General features: G+C 42.9%; 1 protein-coding gene across 1 annotated transcript in view; it reads left to right on the top strand.

Moving 5' to 3' along the window:
* Positions 1-327: 327 nt before the first annotated feature.
* The window catches only part of LOC107372473 (zinc finger protein 665), a 79,978-nt gene continuing 58,272 nt past the window's right edge, over positions 328-22,033 (top strand). The window contains 2 exon segments of the mRNA XM_054737842.2: positions 328-1,144; positions 20,749-20,861. Of these exon segments, the coding sequence (XP_054593817.2) occupies positions 20,852-20,861 (10 nt within the window). The 5' untranslated portion in view covers positions 328-1,144; positions 20,749-20,851.

Below are 22,033 nucleotides of genomic sequence, written 5' to 3'. Positions count from 1 at the left end.
TTCCTTTTCAGCCCAGAGTGCTGTTTTGTGTTAATAAATAACCTTTAGAGAATTTTAAAAGTGTTTGTTTCATTCCGGTACAACATCTTCTTTACTCCCTTAATCACATCGTGCTCCTAGCGAAGCCGAGGGACGTAAAACTATTTTACATTTTTTACTATATAAAGTTTTCTGGTTTACATTTTTGCTTTGCCTATCACACATACTCAAGGTTTTAATGTTAATCAAAAGCTTTTACATTTTACATTATTATCAACCAAAACAATCTGAACCCTTTGATGCATGAATTATGAAATCTTCTACCATGATTTTTGTAACAATGATTTCATTAAATTTTGGGTGTGAATGAAACAAATTTCAACAAATATTTTTGTGACATTTAATAATTTACAAATAATTTATTACATGTCCACCTCAGTGGACAGCGAGCATTCTGAACATGAAATATGTTGGCTGGACTTACTGAAGTCCAAATGGAGGGGCTCACATGCAATAAAGTCTTCAACAGCTGTGCTTAATAGCAAAAATAAATAAAACTATTGTGAGTACCTGTCCACTGTAGTGACCATTATGCATCAAAGGGTTAAAACAACCCAATCAAACACAAATAAAACATATGGAAATGATATTCTTTTTGATCATTTCCTTTTTTATAATCTTCAGCTTGATTATCCACAACAGGGATACAATTACAGATGAGTAAGGGGGATAAGTAAACTTGTTCCATCAACCTTATCAAACTTTTACTCATCTCTTATCTGCTTGGAGTGAAATTACTATATTTGTAACTTTTTATTCATTAAAAGGGTTTCCTATATTTGAACCCAAAAAGAGAACATGGTCTCTGGTTCTTTACTTTTAACCTAGATAAGTCACTAGATCTACTCATAAACCAAACGCCGTTCTCATAACGGGAGTTTTGGTCTATGATAACAAAACTTCCCCCCTTCTAGAGACCCCGACCCCGGACGAGTTACTAGTGAAAGCAGCATCGCCTGGAGCTGGTGTGACCCGTCTACAGGGCTTTGCATCCGTATCCCAGGTTACCCTCGCCTCGACCACAGACGAGTGGAGTCCAGGACCAGGAGAGTGTGGAGAAGATTTCTCCTTGGCCAACACTTTTCCCTGGACTCAGATCCGAGAGGTAAGTCCAGAGGGCAGTGCCCACTTTCAGCTATAAAGTCTGGCATTGTTGCTCGCGCAGTTGCAAAAGACTTGCAAGCTGAAGCTTTGCTTGATTAAATGTATTTAGTCAAGGGGTTGCCACCTGTTGGATCACACATAAATGCATTAAATGCGATGCGCCGATCGTTGCTCTGACTTTCCAGTTAAAATTAGAAAGAGGATCTGACGGAAATGGAATAAGCAAGCAAAATAGAAAGGCAGAGGTGAAGCTTTAGAAGAGAAACCTTTAATCGTAGAGTGAGATTAATAACCTCTCTAAAAGTTAACCCACGTCTTTCACCACTGTTTCTGCTCGTTAAACAACAACAGACAGCTACAGCTTATAAGCTTGACTCTCCCATATTCCAGTTAGAATTGACAAAGCTCCTCAGATTAAAAGCCAAACTTCTTCAAGAACCAAAGAAGCCTAATTGCCTTCATTTGAACCCTTTGGATTACCATGACCTGGATGACTGACAACCTTCAACATCAAACTGAAACATTAGCTTCTATTTTGGGTTAACGTATGAAAGTCCGCTCTGCACAAGCCCCCACAATGCGGCTCAAATATTGAGGCCATCCCGAAGTACCAAAAGTTGCAGTTCCACCCTCATCCGCTGGGGGCTGGTGCCAGAAGCGAGCAAATCCTCATTGACTCCCATGTTAAAAATACCAATTTCACAGCAAAAATAAACATGTTTACAGCCTGGTACCAAAACGTGTTTGTTGTTTAAATGATCTAGTTTACACTCATAACAACTCTGAGAGGGGTGAATTTTTTTTCTCACTCTTCTGTTTAAGTGCATTAAAAGCCTAAAATTCTGTATAATTAATGAGCATCAGACCCACGTGACCACAGAGCTAGCTCCGTGGAAAGGCCTCAGTAGAGCCTCGGTCTGGCGTCTGGCTTGGAAACCGTTCCGAGATTTTGAGTCTCTGTGTTTGTGCAGGGGCAGATTTAGCAATTTGGGGGCCTAAGGCGAACACAGACATGGGGCCCCTTACACTAAATTTTCGACAATCTTGCCTTTAACTGAATTTGCGAAACTCTCCCCTCTTCTGACATGAGTTATTTTCCCTTTTTATTAGTCCTCCTCTTTTTTTTCCTGTGTTTCCCTCCCTTTGAGTGCTTTCAATATTTGCTCTGCTGTCTTTTTTCTGTCAGCGCTCCTGTGCTTTAGCCTTAGTTGTTTTTTTTTCTATTTTCCATTTTGGTCTGTTTTCCTCCCTTTAAACATTTTCCATTGTCTTTCCTTTCTGCTTCCTTTTGATGTTTACATCGAAAAATGATGTCACTTTCAGAAGTGAAGATAAAAGCTTTTATGAAGCAAGCTGCTTCTTTCTCTTATTGGAGCCACTAGGATAACTTCATGTCATGCTTAATGTTTTGACTATCGCTTTGAGTTTGTTACGAATGCTCCCGCCTCTCTTCTTATTCTTATTTGTGGTCTTATGGCACTTGGCAAACAACAATTTGGTGCATTACTGCCACCAACTGGATTGGAGTGGAATGACTACCAATCACTTCCTGTTTGTGCATCGCAGTCTTAATAACCCTCTTATGACCATAATTATAACAGGGCCGCCTGGTATTTTTTTTAATCTTATGGCTGTAAAATTGTAATAAAAAGTGCAAAGTGTGTGTAACTCTTCTCCGTTTTTCAGAACAACCTCAGCTTTCAATGTATGGTTTGTATTTCCAAACCACTATAACATTTCACGAAAAGAAACGTGAAGCCACTTCTCCTCCAGCTTCACTGGCTGCCAGTCAACTTTAGGGTTCATTTCAAGATCCTGGTTCTGGTCTATAGGGCCTTACATGGATAAGCACCATCTTACATTGGTGATCTTCTTAGTCCCTACACCCCCAGCAGGTCCCTGAGGTCCAGTGATCAAAGCCTACTGGTTGTGCAGCACCAGGCTAAAGGTCAAAGGTGACAGATCATTTGCTGCTGTGGCCCCCCAGACTCTGGAACTCTCTCCCCCTGAGCCTGAGATCAATGGTCTCAGTGGTCTCCTTTAAAAAGCAGCTGAAGACTCACTTGTTCAAGCTGGCTTTTGAATGACCTTCTTCACCACTCTCTCTTTATTCTGCTCTCCCCACCTATTCCACCTTCCTCACTGATTTCCCTCTTTCCTATTCACTCTCTCTCTTTCTTAACATTTTTTCTTTTAAATCCCAGTTGCCTATTTTTGCTCATTTAAAATATATTTTTAAACATTTTCTAAATGCTTTTTTATATTTATATTTTTGTGAAGCGCCTTGTGATTTTTATCTTGACAGGCGCTATAGAAATGATATTTTCTTCTTCTTCTTCTTCTTCTTCTTCTATTTAGAATGTATTTCTATTACAGCCTTTAAAAAATCAGCTTAAAAGTGAAAAAAGCAAAAAACGGATTTGAATTTTTAACAGTTATTACTGAACAGGAACTTCAAAATGACTGGGCAAACAATTTAAACTTTGAACTGAAATGCATCTATTCTTAAAAAAGTTTGAACCTTGGTGTCTTGTAGCAGTTTTTAAGACTTTATTTTTGTAAACTTTCAGATGTTTTTATTTGATGTTGTAGACCTTGAAACAGTTTCTCTCCAGCTGCAGGCAGAGTCCTGCACACCTCACACCGCCATGGGGTGCTTCTCTTGCACACAGTGCATTGCTACACCAAAAACATTTGTTTTAGCAAAAATATTATTTATTGTAAAAAGATAAATAATGCTGGAATGATGCTGAATCTTACAATTAGCAAATAGTTGGGTTGTTCAAATAAAAAAATAAGGACTGAACAAACGTTCATATCCTGGTTCACTGGAGATCTGTCCTTCTTCATGGTCACTGTCTTCAGATATAAGCCTTCTGGGACACCTAATAGATCGTGTTGATTTTCTTTGAGGCATTTCCATAATTTCATGCTGGCTTTTTATGCTAATTAGCTTCCCCGTTCCGTTATCCGCTTTCACCGCGGTGCTGCGCTCCGTTTCAATCAGGCTGTACAGCAGGATTTCCCCTCGTAGCGATATTTTCCCTAAGTCTGATTGCTTCATGCTATAGATCGTTGGAAAGCTGCTTTTATGTACTTTTAGGAACCGTTGGAATTTCCTGGATCTGATCAGCCATTCAAAAGTTATAAAACGGAGCATTTTGGATGACGAACTTGTTGTGTTGGGCTCTTGAATAAACTCCGCACAAGCGATAACGTGGAGCAACAACCACCTTTTATTTTAGCGTCTCAAGCTGTTCACCTGCCACACATTTTCTCTAGCTTGTGAGTACTGCCCCCTAGTGGCGTATGAATGTATATCAATATAGATTACACCACATCCCCCTTACTGAAGTTAGGCTGGTACATTCTTTTGCTCTCCAAACAAAACACAACTGTATTTTCATAACACTTTCTTTTCTCTTGTAACACTCAAACCGTATTCCCTTTTGAACATTCTATTATCAAAAACAAAACTTAACATTTCAAAATACAACTTTTTCCATTGCCAACAATTAACTTCACAAATTAAGTCTTATTGGTTTAATCACTTCCCTACCAGACCGGGTTCTAACCACGCCTGGTGTATGGGCTGTGCTTGGCTCAGAAACAGTCTCTGTAGGAGTGGACTGGATCTGTTTTGCTTCGTTTTGAGTCTCTGTTGGTGGGATCGGCACAAGATGACTGCGGTTCCTTCTGATTGTCCCTTGGGGTCCACTGATGATGTACGATCGTGGAGTTGGGTGGACTGATGTCACTGTGCCCTGTGCTTTTGCATCCTTGATCCAGACTGGTTCCCCTGGCAACAACTTAACCAGTTCTCCTGTTCTGTGTCTTTTGTTGAACCATTCGGTTTGTCTCAGCCTTTTCTCTCTCTCAGAACGACAAAGCTGCTGAAAATCCGGCAGACATGGCTCTAAGGTTTCAGGAAGCATTGGTATAGTAGTGCGAAGCCTGCGCCCCATGAGAAGTTGAGCCGGGCTGTAGCCATTCGCCAGTGCTGTTGTTCTGTACGCCAGCAATGCCTTGTAGGGATCACTGGCCTTCTTGAGGAGATTTTTGATGGTCTGGACGCCTCTCTCCGCTTCGCTGTTGCTCTGCGGGTACCTGGGACTACTGGTTACATGCTCAAAATAGTAGTCCTTTGCAAAGTCTCTCATTTCTTGACATGCAAATTGTGGGCCATTATCAGTAATCAATACTTCAGGTATTCCATGGCGTGCAAATATTGACTTTAAATGCACAATCACATTGGCTGAACGAGTTGGGCTGAGTTGAGCAATCTCGACATATCTCGAGAAATAATCTACCACCAACAGATAGTTTTTGTCTTTTAGCGTGAACAAATCAGCTCCTAAATTCTGCCATGGCCTCTCAGGTAAACGTGTGGGCATAAGAGGTTCCCTCACATTAACTCTCTCCTGTATGCACAGCCTGCACTTAAGGACAAGTTCACTGATCTGATTACTTAAGCCTGGCCACCACACTGCTTGTCGGGCACGTTCTCGACACTTAACTACCCCTTGGTGACCCTCGTGTATTTTGTCCAAAACTGCATTTCGCATGTTTGCAGAAATGACCAACCTTGTGCCTCGCAGTAGTAGTCCATTGTGTACACTCAAAACTGCTCTTTCTGACCAGTAGTGTTTTACTACTCCCTGCAGCTGGTTCCTGTCAGGCCAGCCCTCTGCACAGAACTTCATGACTTGCGAACAAACGCTGTCCGACTGTAGCTGCTCACGGAGATCTGTAAGGTATTTGCTGCTAGTAGGAAGGCCCTCCAGCACTGCATCAACGTAAATATCGGTGTCCTCCATAAGATCATTGTCTCTGGGCGTGACGCTGCCTGCCAGCGGTAACCGTGACAGCGTGTCGGCTGTAGTGATGCTTTTGCCTGGAATGTGCCTTATAGTGTAAGAATACCTCATTAGGCGCATACGGGATCTCTGTATCCGTGGTGGAAGCAAATCCAAGGCTTGCCCTCCAAGTAGGCTCACGAGTGGCTTATGGTCGGTCTCAAGCTCAAAGTGTAGCCCTAAAATAAAGTCACTGAATCTTTCACAGGCCCAGGTGAGCACCAGCGCTTCTTTTTCCAGCTGTGCATAGCGCTGCTCTGTAGGTGTCAATGATCGGGAGGCATACGCGACTGGTGACCATACGTCATTGTCTTTCTGTAGCAAAACTGCCCCCAACCCATATGAAGAGGTGTCCGCTGAGATCTTTTGGGGTTTGTTTGGGTCGTAAAGCTGTAGTACTGGAGCAGATGACAGTTCTTCTTTTAAACTGCTAAACGCGTTTTGTTGCTCGTGCCCCCAGTACCACATGTTTTTAGTTGAAAGCAAGTCTCTCAGTGGTTTGTCTTTTTCGGAGAGGTTTGGGATGAATTTCCCCAGCTGATTCACCATTCCTAAGAAGCTCCTTAGCTCACTCACGGTGCTTGGCTCTTTCATATTCTGCACCGCACTAGTTTTGTCAGGGTCAGGGCTCATGCCTTCAGATGACACAATGAATCCTAAGAATTTCACTGCTCTTTTGCCGAACTCACATTTTGACATGTTCAGGGTGACGCCCGCCTTCTCTGCACGGTCGAGGACAGCGTGGAGTCTCACGTCGTGCTCCTCTCTCGTGGATCCCCAGACCAGGATGTCGTCCATGTGGCACACGACCCCCGCGAGGCCGGCTGTCACCTCCGTCACCATCATGTTTTGGAAATGCTCCGGTGCACTGGAAATACCAAATGGCAAACGATTGAAATGGTATCTACCAAATGGCGTAATAAATGTGGTGAGGAGAGCAGATTCTTTGGACAGCGGTATTTGCCAAAAGCCCATGTTAGCATCGAGCTTGGAGAAATACTGCGCACCTGTGAGCATGCCTAGTGTTTGCTCTACAGAGGGGAGGATATATCTTTCACGACACACCGACTCATTTAATGGTGTCATGTCCACACAGATGCGGACGTTCTCTTTGTCCTTTTTGGGGGCTATGACCATGCCGCAACACCAGTCTGTGGGCTCTTCCACACGACTGATTACTCCCAACTGTTCCATCCTCTCCAGCTCTGTTTTGACTTTGCCCAGTAGTGGCAGTGGAATACGCCTTGGCACTTTCAGTGAATAAGGTTTAGCGTCAGGCTTCAGCTTAATGGCGTATGGTTTTTGAACAAGCCCGAGCCCATCACATAGTTTCGGGTACGCTTTCCTCACTGACTCAAGGTCGACATTGTCCATTCGGGCAATTAGTTTCAGTCTCACCGAAGCTGTCCTGCTTAAGAGAGCTACACACAGGTTTCTGACTACATAGATTGTCTCTGTAGTGCTCCTGTCACTGTAGGAAATGTCCTCCCTTGTGGACCCAATTACGGTCAATGCTGCGCCTCCTGGTCCATACAGTGGCTTTTCGGCTTTTTGCAAATATTCATTTGGCTGCTTAATGTCTTTGAATGTCTCCTCTGAGATAGCTGTGACATCTGCCCCCGAGTCTAATTTAAATGTCACGCTTTTGCCTCTCACGCAGATGTTAGCAATCCACGGGTCTTCTCCTGAATCCAGTTCACCTAGGAAGAGACCATCTGCACTGTCTGCCACCTCATGCACAGTTGTAGACCTACAAACTCTCCCGTAGTGTCCACGTTTCCCACAGTTGTGGCATTCTGCATTTTTAGCTGGGCACTGTGCTGCTGGGTGCATCTGTGCTTTTCCACATCTAGAGCATGCTTTATTCTCTCGTTTTGTTATTTGTGGTTTTTGTGGCTTGAACTGCTTTTGGTCTCTGCTTCTGAATTTATTTGGCTGTGATTTTTTGACATGCACGGCATCCACGGCTGTTTTGCCCGTGCTGCTTTCCCCTCTTAAGTAAGTTTGTTGTCTTTTTATTTCCTCAGATTGTCTCGCCATTGTGATAGCTTTGGTTAGGGTCAAATCTTTATCAAGCTGCATTCTCTCTGACAGTGATGAATCTTTGAGACCCACAACGAGCCGATCCCTCAAAAGTTCATCGTGAAGTCTGCCATATTCACAGTTTTCAGCGAGAGCATATAGAGCTGTTATGATGGAGTCAACTGTTTCTGCTGGTTGTTGTACTCGCTTACTAAACTTTGCTCTCTCATAGATCAGATTCTTTCTGGGGACAAAATGTCTATCAAATGCGTTTCTGACCCCATTGTACTGCTGGCGCTGCTCGTCAGTTAGGTCAAGTCCCCTTAGCACGTCGTCAGCCTCGTCTCCCATGCAGTAAACTAATGTGTTCACTTGGTTAGCATCTGTTGAACTGTCCAGATTATTTGCCATTCTGAAACGCTCGAAACGTCTGATCCACTTCTCCCACTCCTGGGGCTTTGCGAAGTCGAACGGTTCCGGTGGCTTGATGGTGAAAGTAGCCGCTGGCGGAGCTGCCATAGCCGGGCCTGTTGCCGCCGGTACAGCTGCCATAGCCGGGCCTGTTGCCGCCGGTACAGCTGCTGCTTGCTCCGTCATGTTTGTCGTTGGCCGTTCGCCCAAATCGACTTTTTCTTCGTTTCCTCAGTTCACCGCTTAGAGCGAGTGCACTTCTGACACCATGTTGTGTTGGGCTCTTGAATAAACTCCGCACAAGCGATAACGTGGAGCAACAACCACCTTTTATTTTAGCCTCTCAAGCTGTTCACCTGCCACACATTTTCTCTAGCTTGTGAGTACTGCCCCCTAGTGGCGTATGAATGTATATCAATATAGATTACACCACAGAACTCAGCACGTCTCTGAATCTTTGTTGTGATTCGGTGCGCTCAAGACAGGGAATCCCGGTGGCTACCGTAATGTATTGTATATGTGCGGAAACCCCCATTTTTAATCTTTTCAGCACTTTTGGAATTTTAATGATATCTTGAACGGTTCAGGAATTATGGTAATGAGAAGTGCGCATGTCCAAACCCGTCTGCGGCCACAGGTTGGTAAGAAGAATATTGGGGCATTAACAGAGGGGTGCTGGCGGTCAGGGCTAGGGGCCCCCCAACGCAAGGGGGCCCCAGGCGGCCGCCTACCTATGCTTAATGGTAAAACTGCCTCTGTGTTTGTGTATTCGTGTTTGGATATTTTTTGTGCAATTGTTGGACAAAATGACTTGCTGTGGTATTGATTGCACTAATAGGGCGTCCAAGGAGTCTCCACTTCATTTTTTTCGGTAAGTAAAATTATATTTATGTATTTTAGGTCACTGCCGAGCTGAGCTTAGATTTTAACATGTACTGTTTAATAGAGGTGGGAAAAATGATCGATTCCAAGATGCATCGCGATTCAGCCGTGCATGATTCCGCATCGATGCAGCAACGTGACATAATGAGATTCTCTCCCTATGTCTATGTCGGAGGTCGGCAATCCGCGCGCTGGAGCCGCATGCGGCTCTTCCATCTGATGTGGCTCTCTGTGTCACGTTCTGCCCCTGCCCTCCTGACTGTGTTTCTCTTCTGCCCTGATTAGTCCGTATTGTTCTCACCTGTCCCTCGTTTACCTGCCCATGTTTCCCTAATTAGCCTTCTGTATTTATACCACCTGTTTTGCTCCTGTCCTTTGTCAGATCATTGTTGTTAGTAGTCATCGTTGTTTTGTCCTGTTCATCCCATCCAGTCATTAAAACCATTTTTACTTTATCCGAAGCCTGCATTTTTACCTCCTGGTCAGCTCATCCACACATGGTCCACCGTCTCCACCTCGTTCAACATGACACTCTGTGCTTGTAAAATAATGAATGGATATTTAAATAAAATGCTTTATATTTTACTGCATTAATTTTACATCTGTATGCCAATTCTATGTAAAGATTGTCTGCGTAAACCTGAACAGTTCCAACCCGGTCTTACTGTGAGACCGGGTTGACGCGTCACGCTTGTGCTTAATCATAGGCGCATTCTGAGCTGACGAGGATGTGAGATTCTGGGATTCTCCTCAGACAGGCTCATGGATGCGTCGCCACACTGGAGACAGGAACAAGCACTATTCAGCCAAAGTTTCATAATCAGGGAACATTTTCTAAGTGACAAGTCTCGCTTCAGTCGGAGGAATCTTCCTGCATGCGCTCTGGTTCTGCGACGTGCTCCAAGCCCCTCTCCACATCTTCAGCTCGCTGGGCGCCGTACGTACGCGCTGACAGTGAGCTGCGCTGAGCTCAGTGTCCAGCTCAGATGGGAATCATTTCTTGAGTGATTTAGCTACATCTGTGCGAAACGAATAAAGTGTCAGTTCGTCTGCTTAAGTCAGGGTAATTCTTTCTATTCTTTCTCCGTCAAAATAAACAGTGAAATACGGGAACTATCCGGTCAACACAAGCCCTGCTTTTAACTGTTCTGTTTTCTTGTGAAAATAGATCAAATTAAACTTGATTAACACCAGAGCCAGGCGCACTGCGCCGTTGTCTCCGTCACTGTAAATGAGGGAAAAACAAAATGATCGGATCCTTTTCTGACCTTCCCCACCTACAAAGTTTAATTACAACAATCAAACGTGACAGAGCCTGGATTTGTATTCTGAACAGTCTAAACATGTTTTAAAAAGAAACGTATGACAAAAGTGGCACCTGCTCGGTAAAACCACCAACAGGGTAAAAAATATCAAAATATGGTCGGCAGAGACGGGCTACAACTTCTGGACCCAATTTATATAAATCATTTTATTGATTATCTTCTTATGAAAGATAACTTTGACGTACACGAGCGACCGATACTGGCCGCTGTCACCTGTTGTGGGCAGCGCTCTGCTGTCTGAGGGTAGGCCCCGCCCACAACGCCGCGGCTGCTGCCGTGTTTTCTTTACTGTGGGAAACGAGTAATAATGGCTCTTTGATGGGAACAGGTTGCTGACCCCTGGTCTATGTCTATGCAAAGACAATAAAGTTTTGAGGTTTTACAACTACTTCTGGGGGCAGAGTTGCACTGACATGCGCACTGCGTTGCCCTAGCGCCAATTTAAAACAGAAAAGGCGGACAGGGATACAGGGCCAACATTACCAGTAATCAAAGATGTACCCGTTACATTTAAATCAGATGTCTGTTTCGGTTTTGGGATCCTGGATGTGAAAGAATCACTTAACACAGTATTTGTTTACTATTTTTAAGTTCAGTAATGTTCTATCTTAAAGCTGCTCTACCGAAAACATTATTTCTTATATTATTTAAGTAATTATAGGCAGCACACATTGAAAATTATTGCTCACTATAGTGAATAGATGAATGTTCTGTTTTTCAGGGATTTCGAAATCAAAAAGAAATTGAAAACTATTCTACTGCTTTTATTAAGTAATGAAAATTTTTGTGTGAAGAATCGTGATGCATTTCAGACTCAAATCAAATCGTTAGGCAGATAATCAAAATCGGATCAAATCGTGAGGCAGGTAGAGATGCACACCACTACTGTTTAACCATGAAATTTAAATGTAATAGGGTAAAACCCAGTGCATTTAACATAATGCTGCACTTTAGAAAATGGGTTGAAATATAACATGTTGGTGGAGCTGGGTTCCGACTATCGGCTTGTGGAGCTCTCGGGAGGCCGATGTTTTCCACCCGTTTCTCCCCTCCCCGCAGCCCGGCGCATCTCTGTCTGATTGCGGCTTCTGTCTGCTGCGCGCGCTGCTGCGCCGGGCTGCCGGTTGGTTCTCCCCGCAGCTCGGCGCATCTCTGTCTGATCGCGGCTTTTGTCTGCTGCGCGGGCTGTCGGCTGGTTCTCTCCGCAGCACGGTGCATCTCTGTCTGATCGCGGCTTCTGTCTGCTGCGTGGTCTGCTGGCTTGGAGCTCTCGGATGGAAACTCATGTTTTCCACCCGTTCTCCCCTCCCCACAGCTTGGCGCATCTCTGTCTGATCGCGGCTTCTGTCTGCTGCGCGGGCTGCCGGCTTGTGGAGCTCTGGGATGGAAACTTTTCCACCCAGTTCTCCCCAGCGGCAGCTCTGCGCATCTCAGATCGCAGCGGCGCTTGCTGCGTGGCTGCCGACTTGTGGAGCTCTCGGGAGACCTCTGTGTTCCACCCGGTTTTACCCAGCGGTCAGCCCGGCGTATCTCTGACTCAGAAGCTCTGGTGTTGTGCACAGTTAACTCCGGTTGTAGCTAGGTTGCTACCTCCGTTAGCTTAGCTCCCACCTCCGCGTTAGCTTTGGGTTAGCTTCAGTTTAGCTTGTAGCTAGTTCGACCGGGTGTCGTCAGTTGATCCCAGCCTTACAGCCCCACCCTCAGCTCCACCTCTCTTCCCTTTTGTGGAATTGTCTGGGCTTGACGGAACCTGTGACACGGTCAAAATGGCAGTGGTGCCCACCTCCCATTTGGCCTCAAAAACGTGTTATTGGAGCCTATGGAAAAGAAATGTCCAGTGTATATGTCGATGGCTCTGCAGCAGCCTCTTCATGAGCTCACCACAACTCATGTTAATGCAGAAGCATTTGTTATTCCAGTCCCTGTGGCAGCGGATTGCGGATTCAGCCAGAACATAATACAGCAAAAAGTCTGTCTGAGGCAAAGTGAACCTCACGGCTGTAGATGTTTCAGTTTTTCCCTGGAGACATATGATTACGCACAAGCAGATGACCAGTTCAGGTTTTCGCGGAGCAGAAGGATGGAGAGAGAGCGTTCTGGCCTCAAGTGGAAGCATTACATTGCATTGGTTGGGTAGATTACAGGCTTGTCTTGAGGGCATAAAAAATTGGATGACTCTAAACTTTTTGCTTTAAAATCAAGACAAGATGGAAGTTCTCATCTTTGGACCAGAAATCCAGAAAAGGAAATTGCTTAGTCAATCACATGACCTGAATGGCATTACATTAATCTCCAAGAACAAAGTAAGGAACCTTGGTGTTATCTTTGACGAGGACATGTCATTCAAATCCCAGGTTAAACAGGTTTGTAGGATTTCCTTTTTCCACCTTCCGAATATTGCTAAGATTAGAAGCATCCTTTCCAGGAGTGGTGCTGAAAAACTAGTTCATGCATTTATTACATCAAGACTGGATTACTGTAATTCATTACTCTCAGGAAGTCCACAGAATATAGTTAAAAGTCTTCAGCTTGTCCAAAATGCTGCAGCTAGAGTTCTGATGAGAATTAAAAAGAGAGATCATATCTCTCCTGTCTTAGCTTCCCCACACTGGCTACCTGTTAAATTCAAAATAGATTTTAAGATCCTTCTTCTCACATAAAAAGCTCTTAATAATCAAGGTCCATCATACTTCAGTGATCTGATTGTGCCATACGTTCCTAACCGAGCACTTCACTCTCAGACTGCAGGTTTACTGGTGGCTCCCAGAATATCTAAAATTAGGATGGGAGTCAGATCTTTTAGTTATCCGGCTCCTCTCCTGTGGAACCAGCTCCCAGCCTTAGTCCATGAGGCAGACACCTTGTCTACTTTTAAGAATAGGCTTAAAACATTTTTATTTGATAGGGCCTATGGTTAAAATCTGATGTTAGCCTAAATCTGGACAAGTGGGGAAGTAGAGGGAGGTGGAGTGTACAGTCGGTAAAGACGGCTCTCCCTTGCCCTGCCTCCAACATGCCTCCATCTAAATAGGATAAATTATCCAGAGTTATCTCTGTAGTTATGCTGCTATAGGCTTAGACTGCTGGAGGATACACTGACCACTTTTCACACTTCACTACTTTCTTCTACAATCTGCTCTTTAACTGTACTATTTTCTGCAATTTCAGCTGTTAACTTTATTTTCTCTCTAAGTGTTTTTCTCCCCAGAAGAAGCTACAATGATGTTCTGCTGAGCTGTGGTGGCCTCATGGAGGGGGCCATCGTCCAGCACACTGCTGCTAACCACTTAAACATTCTCCCTCTCCTGATAATAACTTTTTGCTTTCCTTGACGTTGGACGTGCTCAGGCGGTTTTACCACTAGGCATAGGTAGGCGGCCGCCTGGGGCCCCCTTGTGTTGGGGGGCCCCCTAGCCCTGACCAGGGGCGTAGGACCAAATTCTGGGCCCTAGGTACAAGTCTTCTAGGTGGGCCCCCATGCTCAATTACTTAATATCTCTCTTACACATTTTTTGTCATGCTATAAGACAAGATAATAAATATGATCTTAGTTTAACCACCATATTGAGCAAATACAAATGCCAGCATAATAAAAGTGAAATGCCCAGACTTCAAATATAATTATTTATTTATTTATTTTATGTGTTCAAACAAAAATCCTGGAATTTATTTTCCAGTAAATGCCCACTGACGGGTCTTCATGTTAGCAAAATCACTCATGAGACCTTTAAAGTCCAATCCTTTGGCTAATTGGCTTTCAATAGAAAGAAGAGCTAGGCTGTTCAGTCTATCCTGGGACATTGTTGATCTCAAATAATTTTTCACCAGTTACAGTTTGCTAAAAGCCAGTTCACCCCCAGCAACAGTCACGGGTAGTGTGCAAAACATCCTCAGTCCAATACAAACTTCTCTAAAAATGCTCTGTAATTGCATCCTGTATGGCATTAAGCAGCTCAAGAGGAGACTGAATGTGTGGAAATGTGGCACCATATATTGTTCTCAGGTGTAGCATCTCATTCTCAAATTCAGCTGTGAGATCTTTGTAATATTTTCTCATCAGTGCCTGGCATGATATCTTCATCTGCTCTTCAGTCATGTCTGTCATGGTTCATGATGTTAAGCTTTGCTGATATGTATTGATATATTAAATCTATATGACATGAAATAAACCAGGTTCTCTCTGTGAATGTAATGTACTCTAAATTTTATAATCCCTGCATTATCAGCCAAATTATGAGATTGTCCGTTTTCAAGATCAAATATAAAGAAATTTTAAATAGGCTTAAAATATCTAACCAAGTCAATAACAATCCTCTAACACCAGTGTCATCATGCTATACAAAAAACAGTGGCAGCTTCTCATTCCTGAGATTACCACGAATCCATCGATACCAAGTTTGTCCTGGTCCATGACTGGGAAGGAGCTGAAATATCCACACAGAGTGAACCTGTTTTTACTGCGAGGTCCGCGAATTAATTGGCGGCGGCCGCCCGCGATAATAATTCTGATTAATATATATATATTAATTAGTGTTTTCACTGATAACACTAATTAATTTATATTTGATCTTGACGGTGAAACTAAAGGCGTTTAACACTGAACACCTAACATGAATGCAGCTTCTGAGAGCTAGCTAATATCAGCTAAAACTGTGTTCTACTGCTGCTGCTGCTGCTCACCTTCTTTCTTGAAAAACCTAGTCAATACTTGCTTCTGTTCAATTAACTTTTTCTCCTTCTCCTTCTTTTCTTTTCTTTTCTTTTTTTTCTTTTCTGGAAGCCAGATTTCCCTTTCTTGGGAAAAGACATGACTGACTCTCCTGCCTCCAGCTCTGGCTGTCGGCATCTGCGATGTCTCATAGCTGTACATGCAGCCGTGCAGCCCCTGGCCGCAGGTGTGGACTAAACCACTTTGCACATTTTTAAGAGGTGATAGATGCCTCAGAGATTATTCAGTTATTATTTTTAAGGCGAAATTCTGTTTCTTAACCTCTTTATCCAGGTAAAGGGAAGTTTATTAAGACATTAAGTAAGTTGGGGGGAAAAAACAACAACAATAAAACATTTTTATTCAAAGCTGTCTCAGGGCCCCTCCCTGCAGTGGGCCATGGGTAAACGGTACCCTTTCCCCCCCCAGTTCGACGCCCCTAGCCCTGACCGCCTCACCCCTTAATGCCCCAATATTCTTCTTACCAACCTGTGGCCGCAGACGGGTTTGGACATGCGCACTTTTCATTACCATAATTGCTGAACCGTTCAAGATATCATTAAAATTCCAAAAGTGCTGAAAAGATTAAAAATGGGGCTTTTCGTGCATATACAATACATTACGGTAGCCACCGGGATTCCCTGTCTTGAGTGCAACGAATCACAACACAGATTCAGAGAAAGCGGATAACGGAACGGGGAAGCTAATCAGCATAAAAAGCCGGCATGAAATTATGGAAATGCCTCAAAGAAAATCAGCACGATCTATTAGTTGTCCCAGAAGGCTTATATCTGAAGACAGTGACCACGAAGCAGATCTCCAGTGAACCAGGGTATGAACGTTTGTTCAGTCTTTATTTTTTATTATTTTATTTGAACAACCCTCAACTGTTTGCTAATTGTAAGATTCAGCTTAATTCCAGCATTATTTATTTTTTTACAATAAATAATTATTTTTGCTAAAACAAGTTGTTGGTATAGAGCTCCGGACCCCACGTGACTCTCAGTTAGTAGACGCCATATTGGCAGGAAAAAAAGGTTAAAAAAAACACGGATCGTAAACATTAACATGACGGGATTGGCTTGGATTTTACTTTGTCAGAGTTTACTTCACACTTTAAAACCGAAGAAATCGTTTTATATAGTCAGAAGTTAAATAGACTAAACATCTCCGACCCTTACCGTGCCTCTGGGATACTTTATAAAAAACGCCAGAAGCTGTCAGAGCGGACTTCTTACCGGACCTGGTCAGGGAACCCCTTGGGATTCCCCCGGAGGAGCATGGCCCAAATGAAGGGGAGAGGGAAGTCTGGGCCTCGTTACTGCCCAGACTTGGATGGATGGATGGACATATAACAGATTTACATGTAAGTAGTTTAAATAGAGTGCTGTGCTGTTTGAATGTATAAACTGAACGCCAAGAGAAATCACTAGTCTGATTTTTTTTTTCGTGAATAAAATAAATGTCAGGCAGGAGCGTCTCAGGATCTGTCTGAGATCTGTCTCGGTGAGACAGATAATAGCATCCAAAGTGCTTTTTATGTATGATCTGACAATTGATCAACCATTGCTTAAAAATTAAATACAGCTTAGCCGGTTAATTGCTGTGATCATAAGACACGTAAACGGCAGCAAGCAGAACTCACGACGCAACGTTTTACGTGATGTTTACTTGTTGCTATGAGTAATAAGACAGAAAAAGCCACGCCAAAATAAGTTTAGGAAGCCCACTAAGAATCGTAATAAAAGCATTTAAAATAAATACCATACACAGTTGAGGAAACGTTGGTTTAAGTACCTGATATGAAGTGGTCGCTGCATAAGTGAAAACCTTTACTCTCGGGATCCCACAGTTTCATTTTAGCCCGGTCTCTAGCGCGTTTTATTACAATGATCCAACGTTTGCGGCGCTCCGGATCTTGGGGAATCCTGTAGATGGCTCATTCCTTATGTCGTCCGCGTCAGTTCTGCATCCTGGGGCACAACAGGAATCTACCATATTTCCCGTTTGATTGAGTTTTCTGATAATAAATAGTCCAGCTGCGGGCTTCTGCATGTCAATATGGTGCCGTTTCGATTTGAACTGTTGCATGCCGGAAGAAGTGACATCAACTCCCAGAGCTCTATAGCAGTGCACGGTGTGCAAGAGAAGCACCCCATGGCAGTGAGAGGTGCGCTCTGCCTGCAGCTGGAGAGAAACTGCTTCAAGGTCTACCACATCAAAAAAAAAAAAAAAAAAAACTAAAAAAAAACTCAAAGCGATAGTCAAAATATTAAGCATGAAATGGAGTTATCCTAGTGGCTCCAATAAGAGAAAGAAGCAGCTTGCTTCATAAAAGCTTTTATCTTCACTTCTGAAAGTGACGTCGTTTTTCGATGTAAACATCAAAAGGAAGCAGAAAGGATAGACAATGGAAAATGTTTAAAGGGAGGAAAACATGGACCAAAATGGAGAATAGAAAAAAAATAACTAGGGCTAAAGCACAGGAGCACTGACAGGAAAAAGAAAGCAGAGCAAATATTGAAGGTGCTCAAAGGGAGGGAAATACAGGAAGAAAGAGGAGGACTAATAAAAAGGGAAAATAACTCATGTCAGAAGAGGGGAGAGTTTCACAAATCCAGTTAAAGGTAAGATTGTCGAAAATTTAGTGTAAAGGGCCCCATGTCTGTGTTCGCCTTGGGCCCCCAAATTGCTAAATCTGCCTCTGGATGTGCTACTACTAGTTTATCCGTTTAATTATAGATCCACTAGGATAAATACTATAAAGCTTATCTCTCACCAAATAGAATATTTACTAAGAAATCACAATATAACTATAGACACATTACTGTGTCTTTGTGTGTGTGTGTGTGTGTGTGTGTGTGTGTGTGTGTGTGTGTGTGTGTGTGTGTGTGTGTGTGTGTGTGCGTGCATGCGTGCTTTGTCTTCTCGATCCCCAGTGAGTTGTGGTGGATGGCTGCTTATACTGAGCCAGGATTCTCTGGAGGTTTCTTCCTGTTAAAAGGGAGTTTTCTTCTCCACTGTCGCTTTATGCTTGCTTAGTATGAGGATTGCTGTAAAGTCACTGACACTGGTCAGTGACTTGATGCAATTTGCTGGGTTCCTTATATAGGAAACATTATTTCTGATTGGCTTAATGAACTAACCTGAAATGGAATGTTTATTATGTGAAGTGCCTTGAGACGACTCTTTTCGTGATTTGGCGCTATATAAATAAAATTGAATTGAATTGAATTGAATTGCTTACCAGGGCACTTTAAATATCCATGATAGTTAAATTAAAACAGAAATGTAATGGTGTTGAATGTTAATTATTATTATTTAAAAATAAAAGTAACGGAAAGAAGCTTATCATGACCCGTTTTTAACCCTGCGATCAGAACGATGGGGAAAAAACTCGAACATTTATATATATGTTTGTATGTATGTATATATATTGTTATTTTAAATTAACTTCTGTTTCATTTCATTGTATGATGGCCTGTGTAAGGAAAATAATGTTTAATCACATATGTGACAATCATATATTCATTTTTATGGCTAATCATAAGTTTGCTTTGTGAAAATAAGGTTTGATCAAACATGTATTTATATGCTTATAATTAATCACCTGTATTTTAATCCCCATATTAATCATTTCAATGTTCGGGTGTTACTCACGTCCCTTTGAACTGAACGATGCATATACCAAATGGATGACTCACCTGTGACTGGTACAGCCTAGCACTGAGTTAGACCTATATCTGATTTATGCTGGCTGATACTGCTAGAAGTTTCAGCTTGTGCTGAAGGAGATTCTCAACAGGCGAAGGCCAGGTGCAGACTAGACCATCTAAAAGCTGTTCAAAGGGGAAAAGCCAGGGCGTAGGTCATCACAGCCTTAGCAAAGGAAGATAGGGTAGGAAGCAGATGGGGCAATGTGTCTCCCATCTTATCTGGAGGAGGGAGTGAAAGCAGAGAGGGATGTCTGTTACCAAGGCAACAGGTGATGGCCTTCAATAAAGTTGGGGAGGGGTCAACATGAAACTTTGCTGCATGAGAGGATGAATAAAAAGGTGTACATCTTGTAAAATCTTCAGATTTGTCACAGGGACTGGGGTGGCAGAATCTCTCCTAATGCATGTGGAAAATAAAGTGTGATGATTGCAACATAAGGCAACTTGTGGCTTACTTCTTGTCCCACGTCCCTGGTTGTAACTGCCTTCTATAATTTTGTACATAACTGTAACAGAAATGTTGTGATTGTATATTTTGCTGCCTTTTGGCCAGGGCTCCCTCAAAACTGAGAACTTTAATCTCAATGGAAGCTTCCTGGTTAAATAAAGAATATAAAAATAAGTAAATAAAATGTATTTAGATAATGAAACGTCAAAAAGGAAAATTATTTTACTTGTTTGTCAGTGCATTTGAAGAAACAACTTAAAATGTTATTTATTTAACCAGATGAGTCGATAGAGAACTCATTCACATTTACAACAACGATCTGGCCAAGAGGCAGCAGCAACAGACACATATTTGTCAAAGAAAAACAGATGAGATGAAATCAAACAAGATTAAAATAAAAATAAAGGAAATAACAAAACTATTATAACAGGTGTAAAACTAACTTGTCTTTACTTTAAGTAATTGTTTGAGGAAGATATCACATGTTATGTGTTTATTAGTCCCATTCTGAACACACAGGTGTGTTTTATTCTGCTCCAGCAGGTGGTGCTAGTGCACCTTTACGCTGGTCACCGACCACCAGAAGAAGCAGAATCCGGAAGCTGCTAGCTGAGCTAGCTTGTTGTTGTTCTGGTGTGTGAGGAGAATATTTGAGGCTCTGCAGTAAAAATGTCTTCACTTCAGTCTCTGGGAGAGTTGATCAGCTAAAGCGACTAACTGCTGCTGCAGAAATCTTCTCACCAGGCTGTGGAAACTTTCTTCTCCTCCTCAACAACTTGGTGGAGTTCTTTCCAGAACCAGAGAAGATATTCTGCGGCCTTCGTGACAATCGGAGCTCCAGAATCAGGTTGTGGGTCAGAAAAGCTTTTCTCTAGACTTCCTGCCCTCTGGATCTGCTGCTGTTCCTTTGGCCTCTCTGAGAAACGCGCTCGTTTTGCTGCTTTCATCAGATTGAAGAGGTTCCCTCTATCAGACTCGCTCATCTGAGTTGGTCATCATCGCTGCTCGCTCTCTGATCCATCCTGCTCACACTCTCCGACGGAAAAGCCCCGAGTCTGAATGTGACTCTGGAGGAAAAAGCGGTTAGCTCTACTCCGTGAACTCAGGGGACCAAGGGTCCTCTTTTCCAGACTGGATCTGTCCTCAGCTGATCAGAACCAAAGCGTTGGATCTTTAATCTCCTGCGTTGTTCTGAAGCAGCATCTTAATCAGCTCTCCTGCTTTGTTTCTATTGCAGCTGTTAGCTAAACACGGCTAAAGAAAACCTGCTACCACTTCAGGATCATCCATCAGCTGGGACTGATTCATCGTGTGTTCTTCACCACCTGGACCTGGACAGCATGGACACAGGTACTGGTGGATGAATGAATATATGGTCAGTCTATGGTGAGACATTACAGTGAAATTATGAGAATGAGGTTCAATCTTTAAAATAATGATCTGTATGTGTTTAGCACTACTGGGGTTCTAAACCCCCCAAAGCTTTTTACATCACAACCAGTCATTCACACACTGTTGTGTAACTTTGAAGTTTTAGAGTGATTAGATCTCTCTAATGAATGATTTTGAAGCCAAGTATAGTGGTCATGTGACTCGTATTGATCCAAAAAAATTTTTTGTTTTGAGGGGAGTTAAAGTCCCAAAGTGATCGTCCCACACTGGTGAAGTTACGTCCTGCATTTGACCCGTCCCTATGGGGAGCGGTGAGATCATCGACATAAATATACTGGACATCTCCTTTCCATAGGCTCCAATATCACGTTTTTGTACTAAAATGGGAGGTGGCCACTAGGCTTGGGCGGTATTACGGTATACACGCAGTATTACAAAATAGCAACGGTGTCAGTTCCATTACCGTCATGAAAAACAGCTGTGCGTGCGTGCACTTAGGAGACAAGGATTAAAAATGTAAAAATCAATTTAAAAGATGAAGTAATTTCATGTATAAAACTGATGCGTTTTTGAATTTTTGTTTTTACTTAAATATTTTAAAAATGTTTTGTAAGCTTTGGAGATATTTCATAAAGTTTATGAACGTGACGTTACGTAATCACGTGACAGTGCGGAGGAGAAAGGCTGAGCGAAAGGTGTAACATCTGCAGGATGGCGCCGCAGATGGCAGCCTCGGTACATTGCTCTCTTTTGTTTGTGTTGTTTTTGTATATTTTTTTGGAAATCAGCGATGCAAAACGGATTACTTTCAGTAGAGATGAACTACTGGGTATCAGGCAACAAACCACAGAAACAAATTTTCAAAAATTTGAGGACCCGGGGAGTTTATTGGAAGTTTTGATCGGAGGAACTGCTGTTTGTTGGAGAAGGAAGCGCAGGAGGGGTAAACGAGCAGGATCGCTGGTGAGACTCCGCCAACGGGGATTTCGTATGCCTCTCCCAGCAATACACCTAGCGAACGTCCGATCCCTACCTAATAAAATGGACGAGCTGCTCCTTCTGAACAGGACCAACCGAGATTTTGCACACTCCGCTGCCCTCTGCTTTACGGAAACGTGGCTCAGTGACTT

This window comes from Nothobranchius furzeri, chromosome 5 (genome assembly GCF_043380555.1).
Source record: "Nothobranchius furzeri strain GRZ-AD chromosome 5, NfurGRZ-RIMD1, whole genome shotgun sequence".
NCBI classification, from domain to species: Eukaryota; Metazoa; Chordata; class Actinopteri; order Cyprinodontiformes; family Nothobranchiidae; genus Nothobranchius; species Nothobranchius furzeri.
Note: the sequence above shows the minus strand (reverse complement) of the source record. Positions and strands in the feature narration are given on the sequence as shown.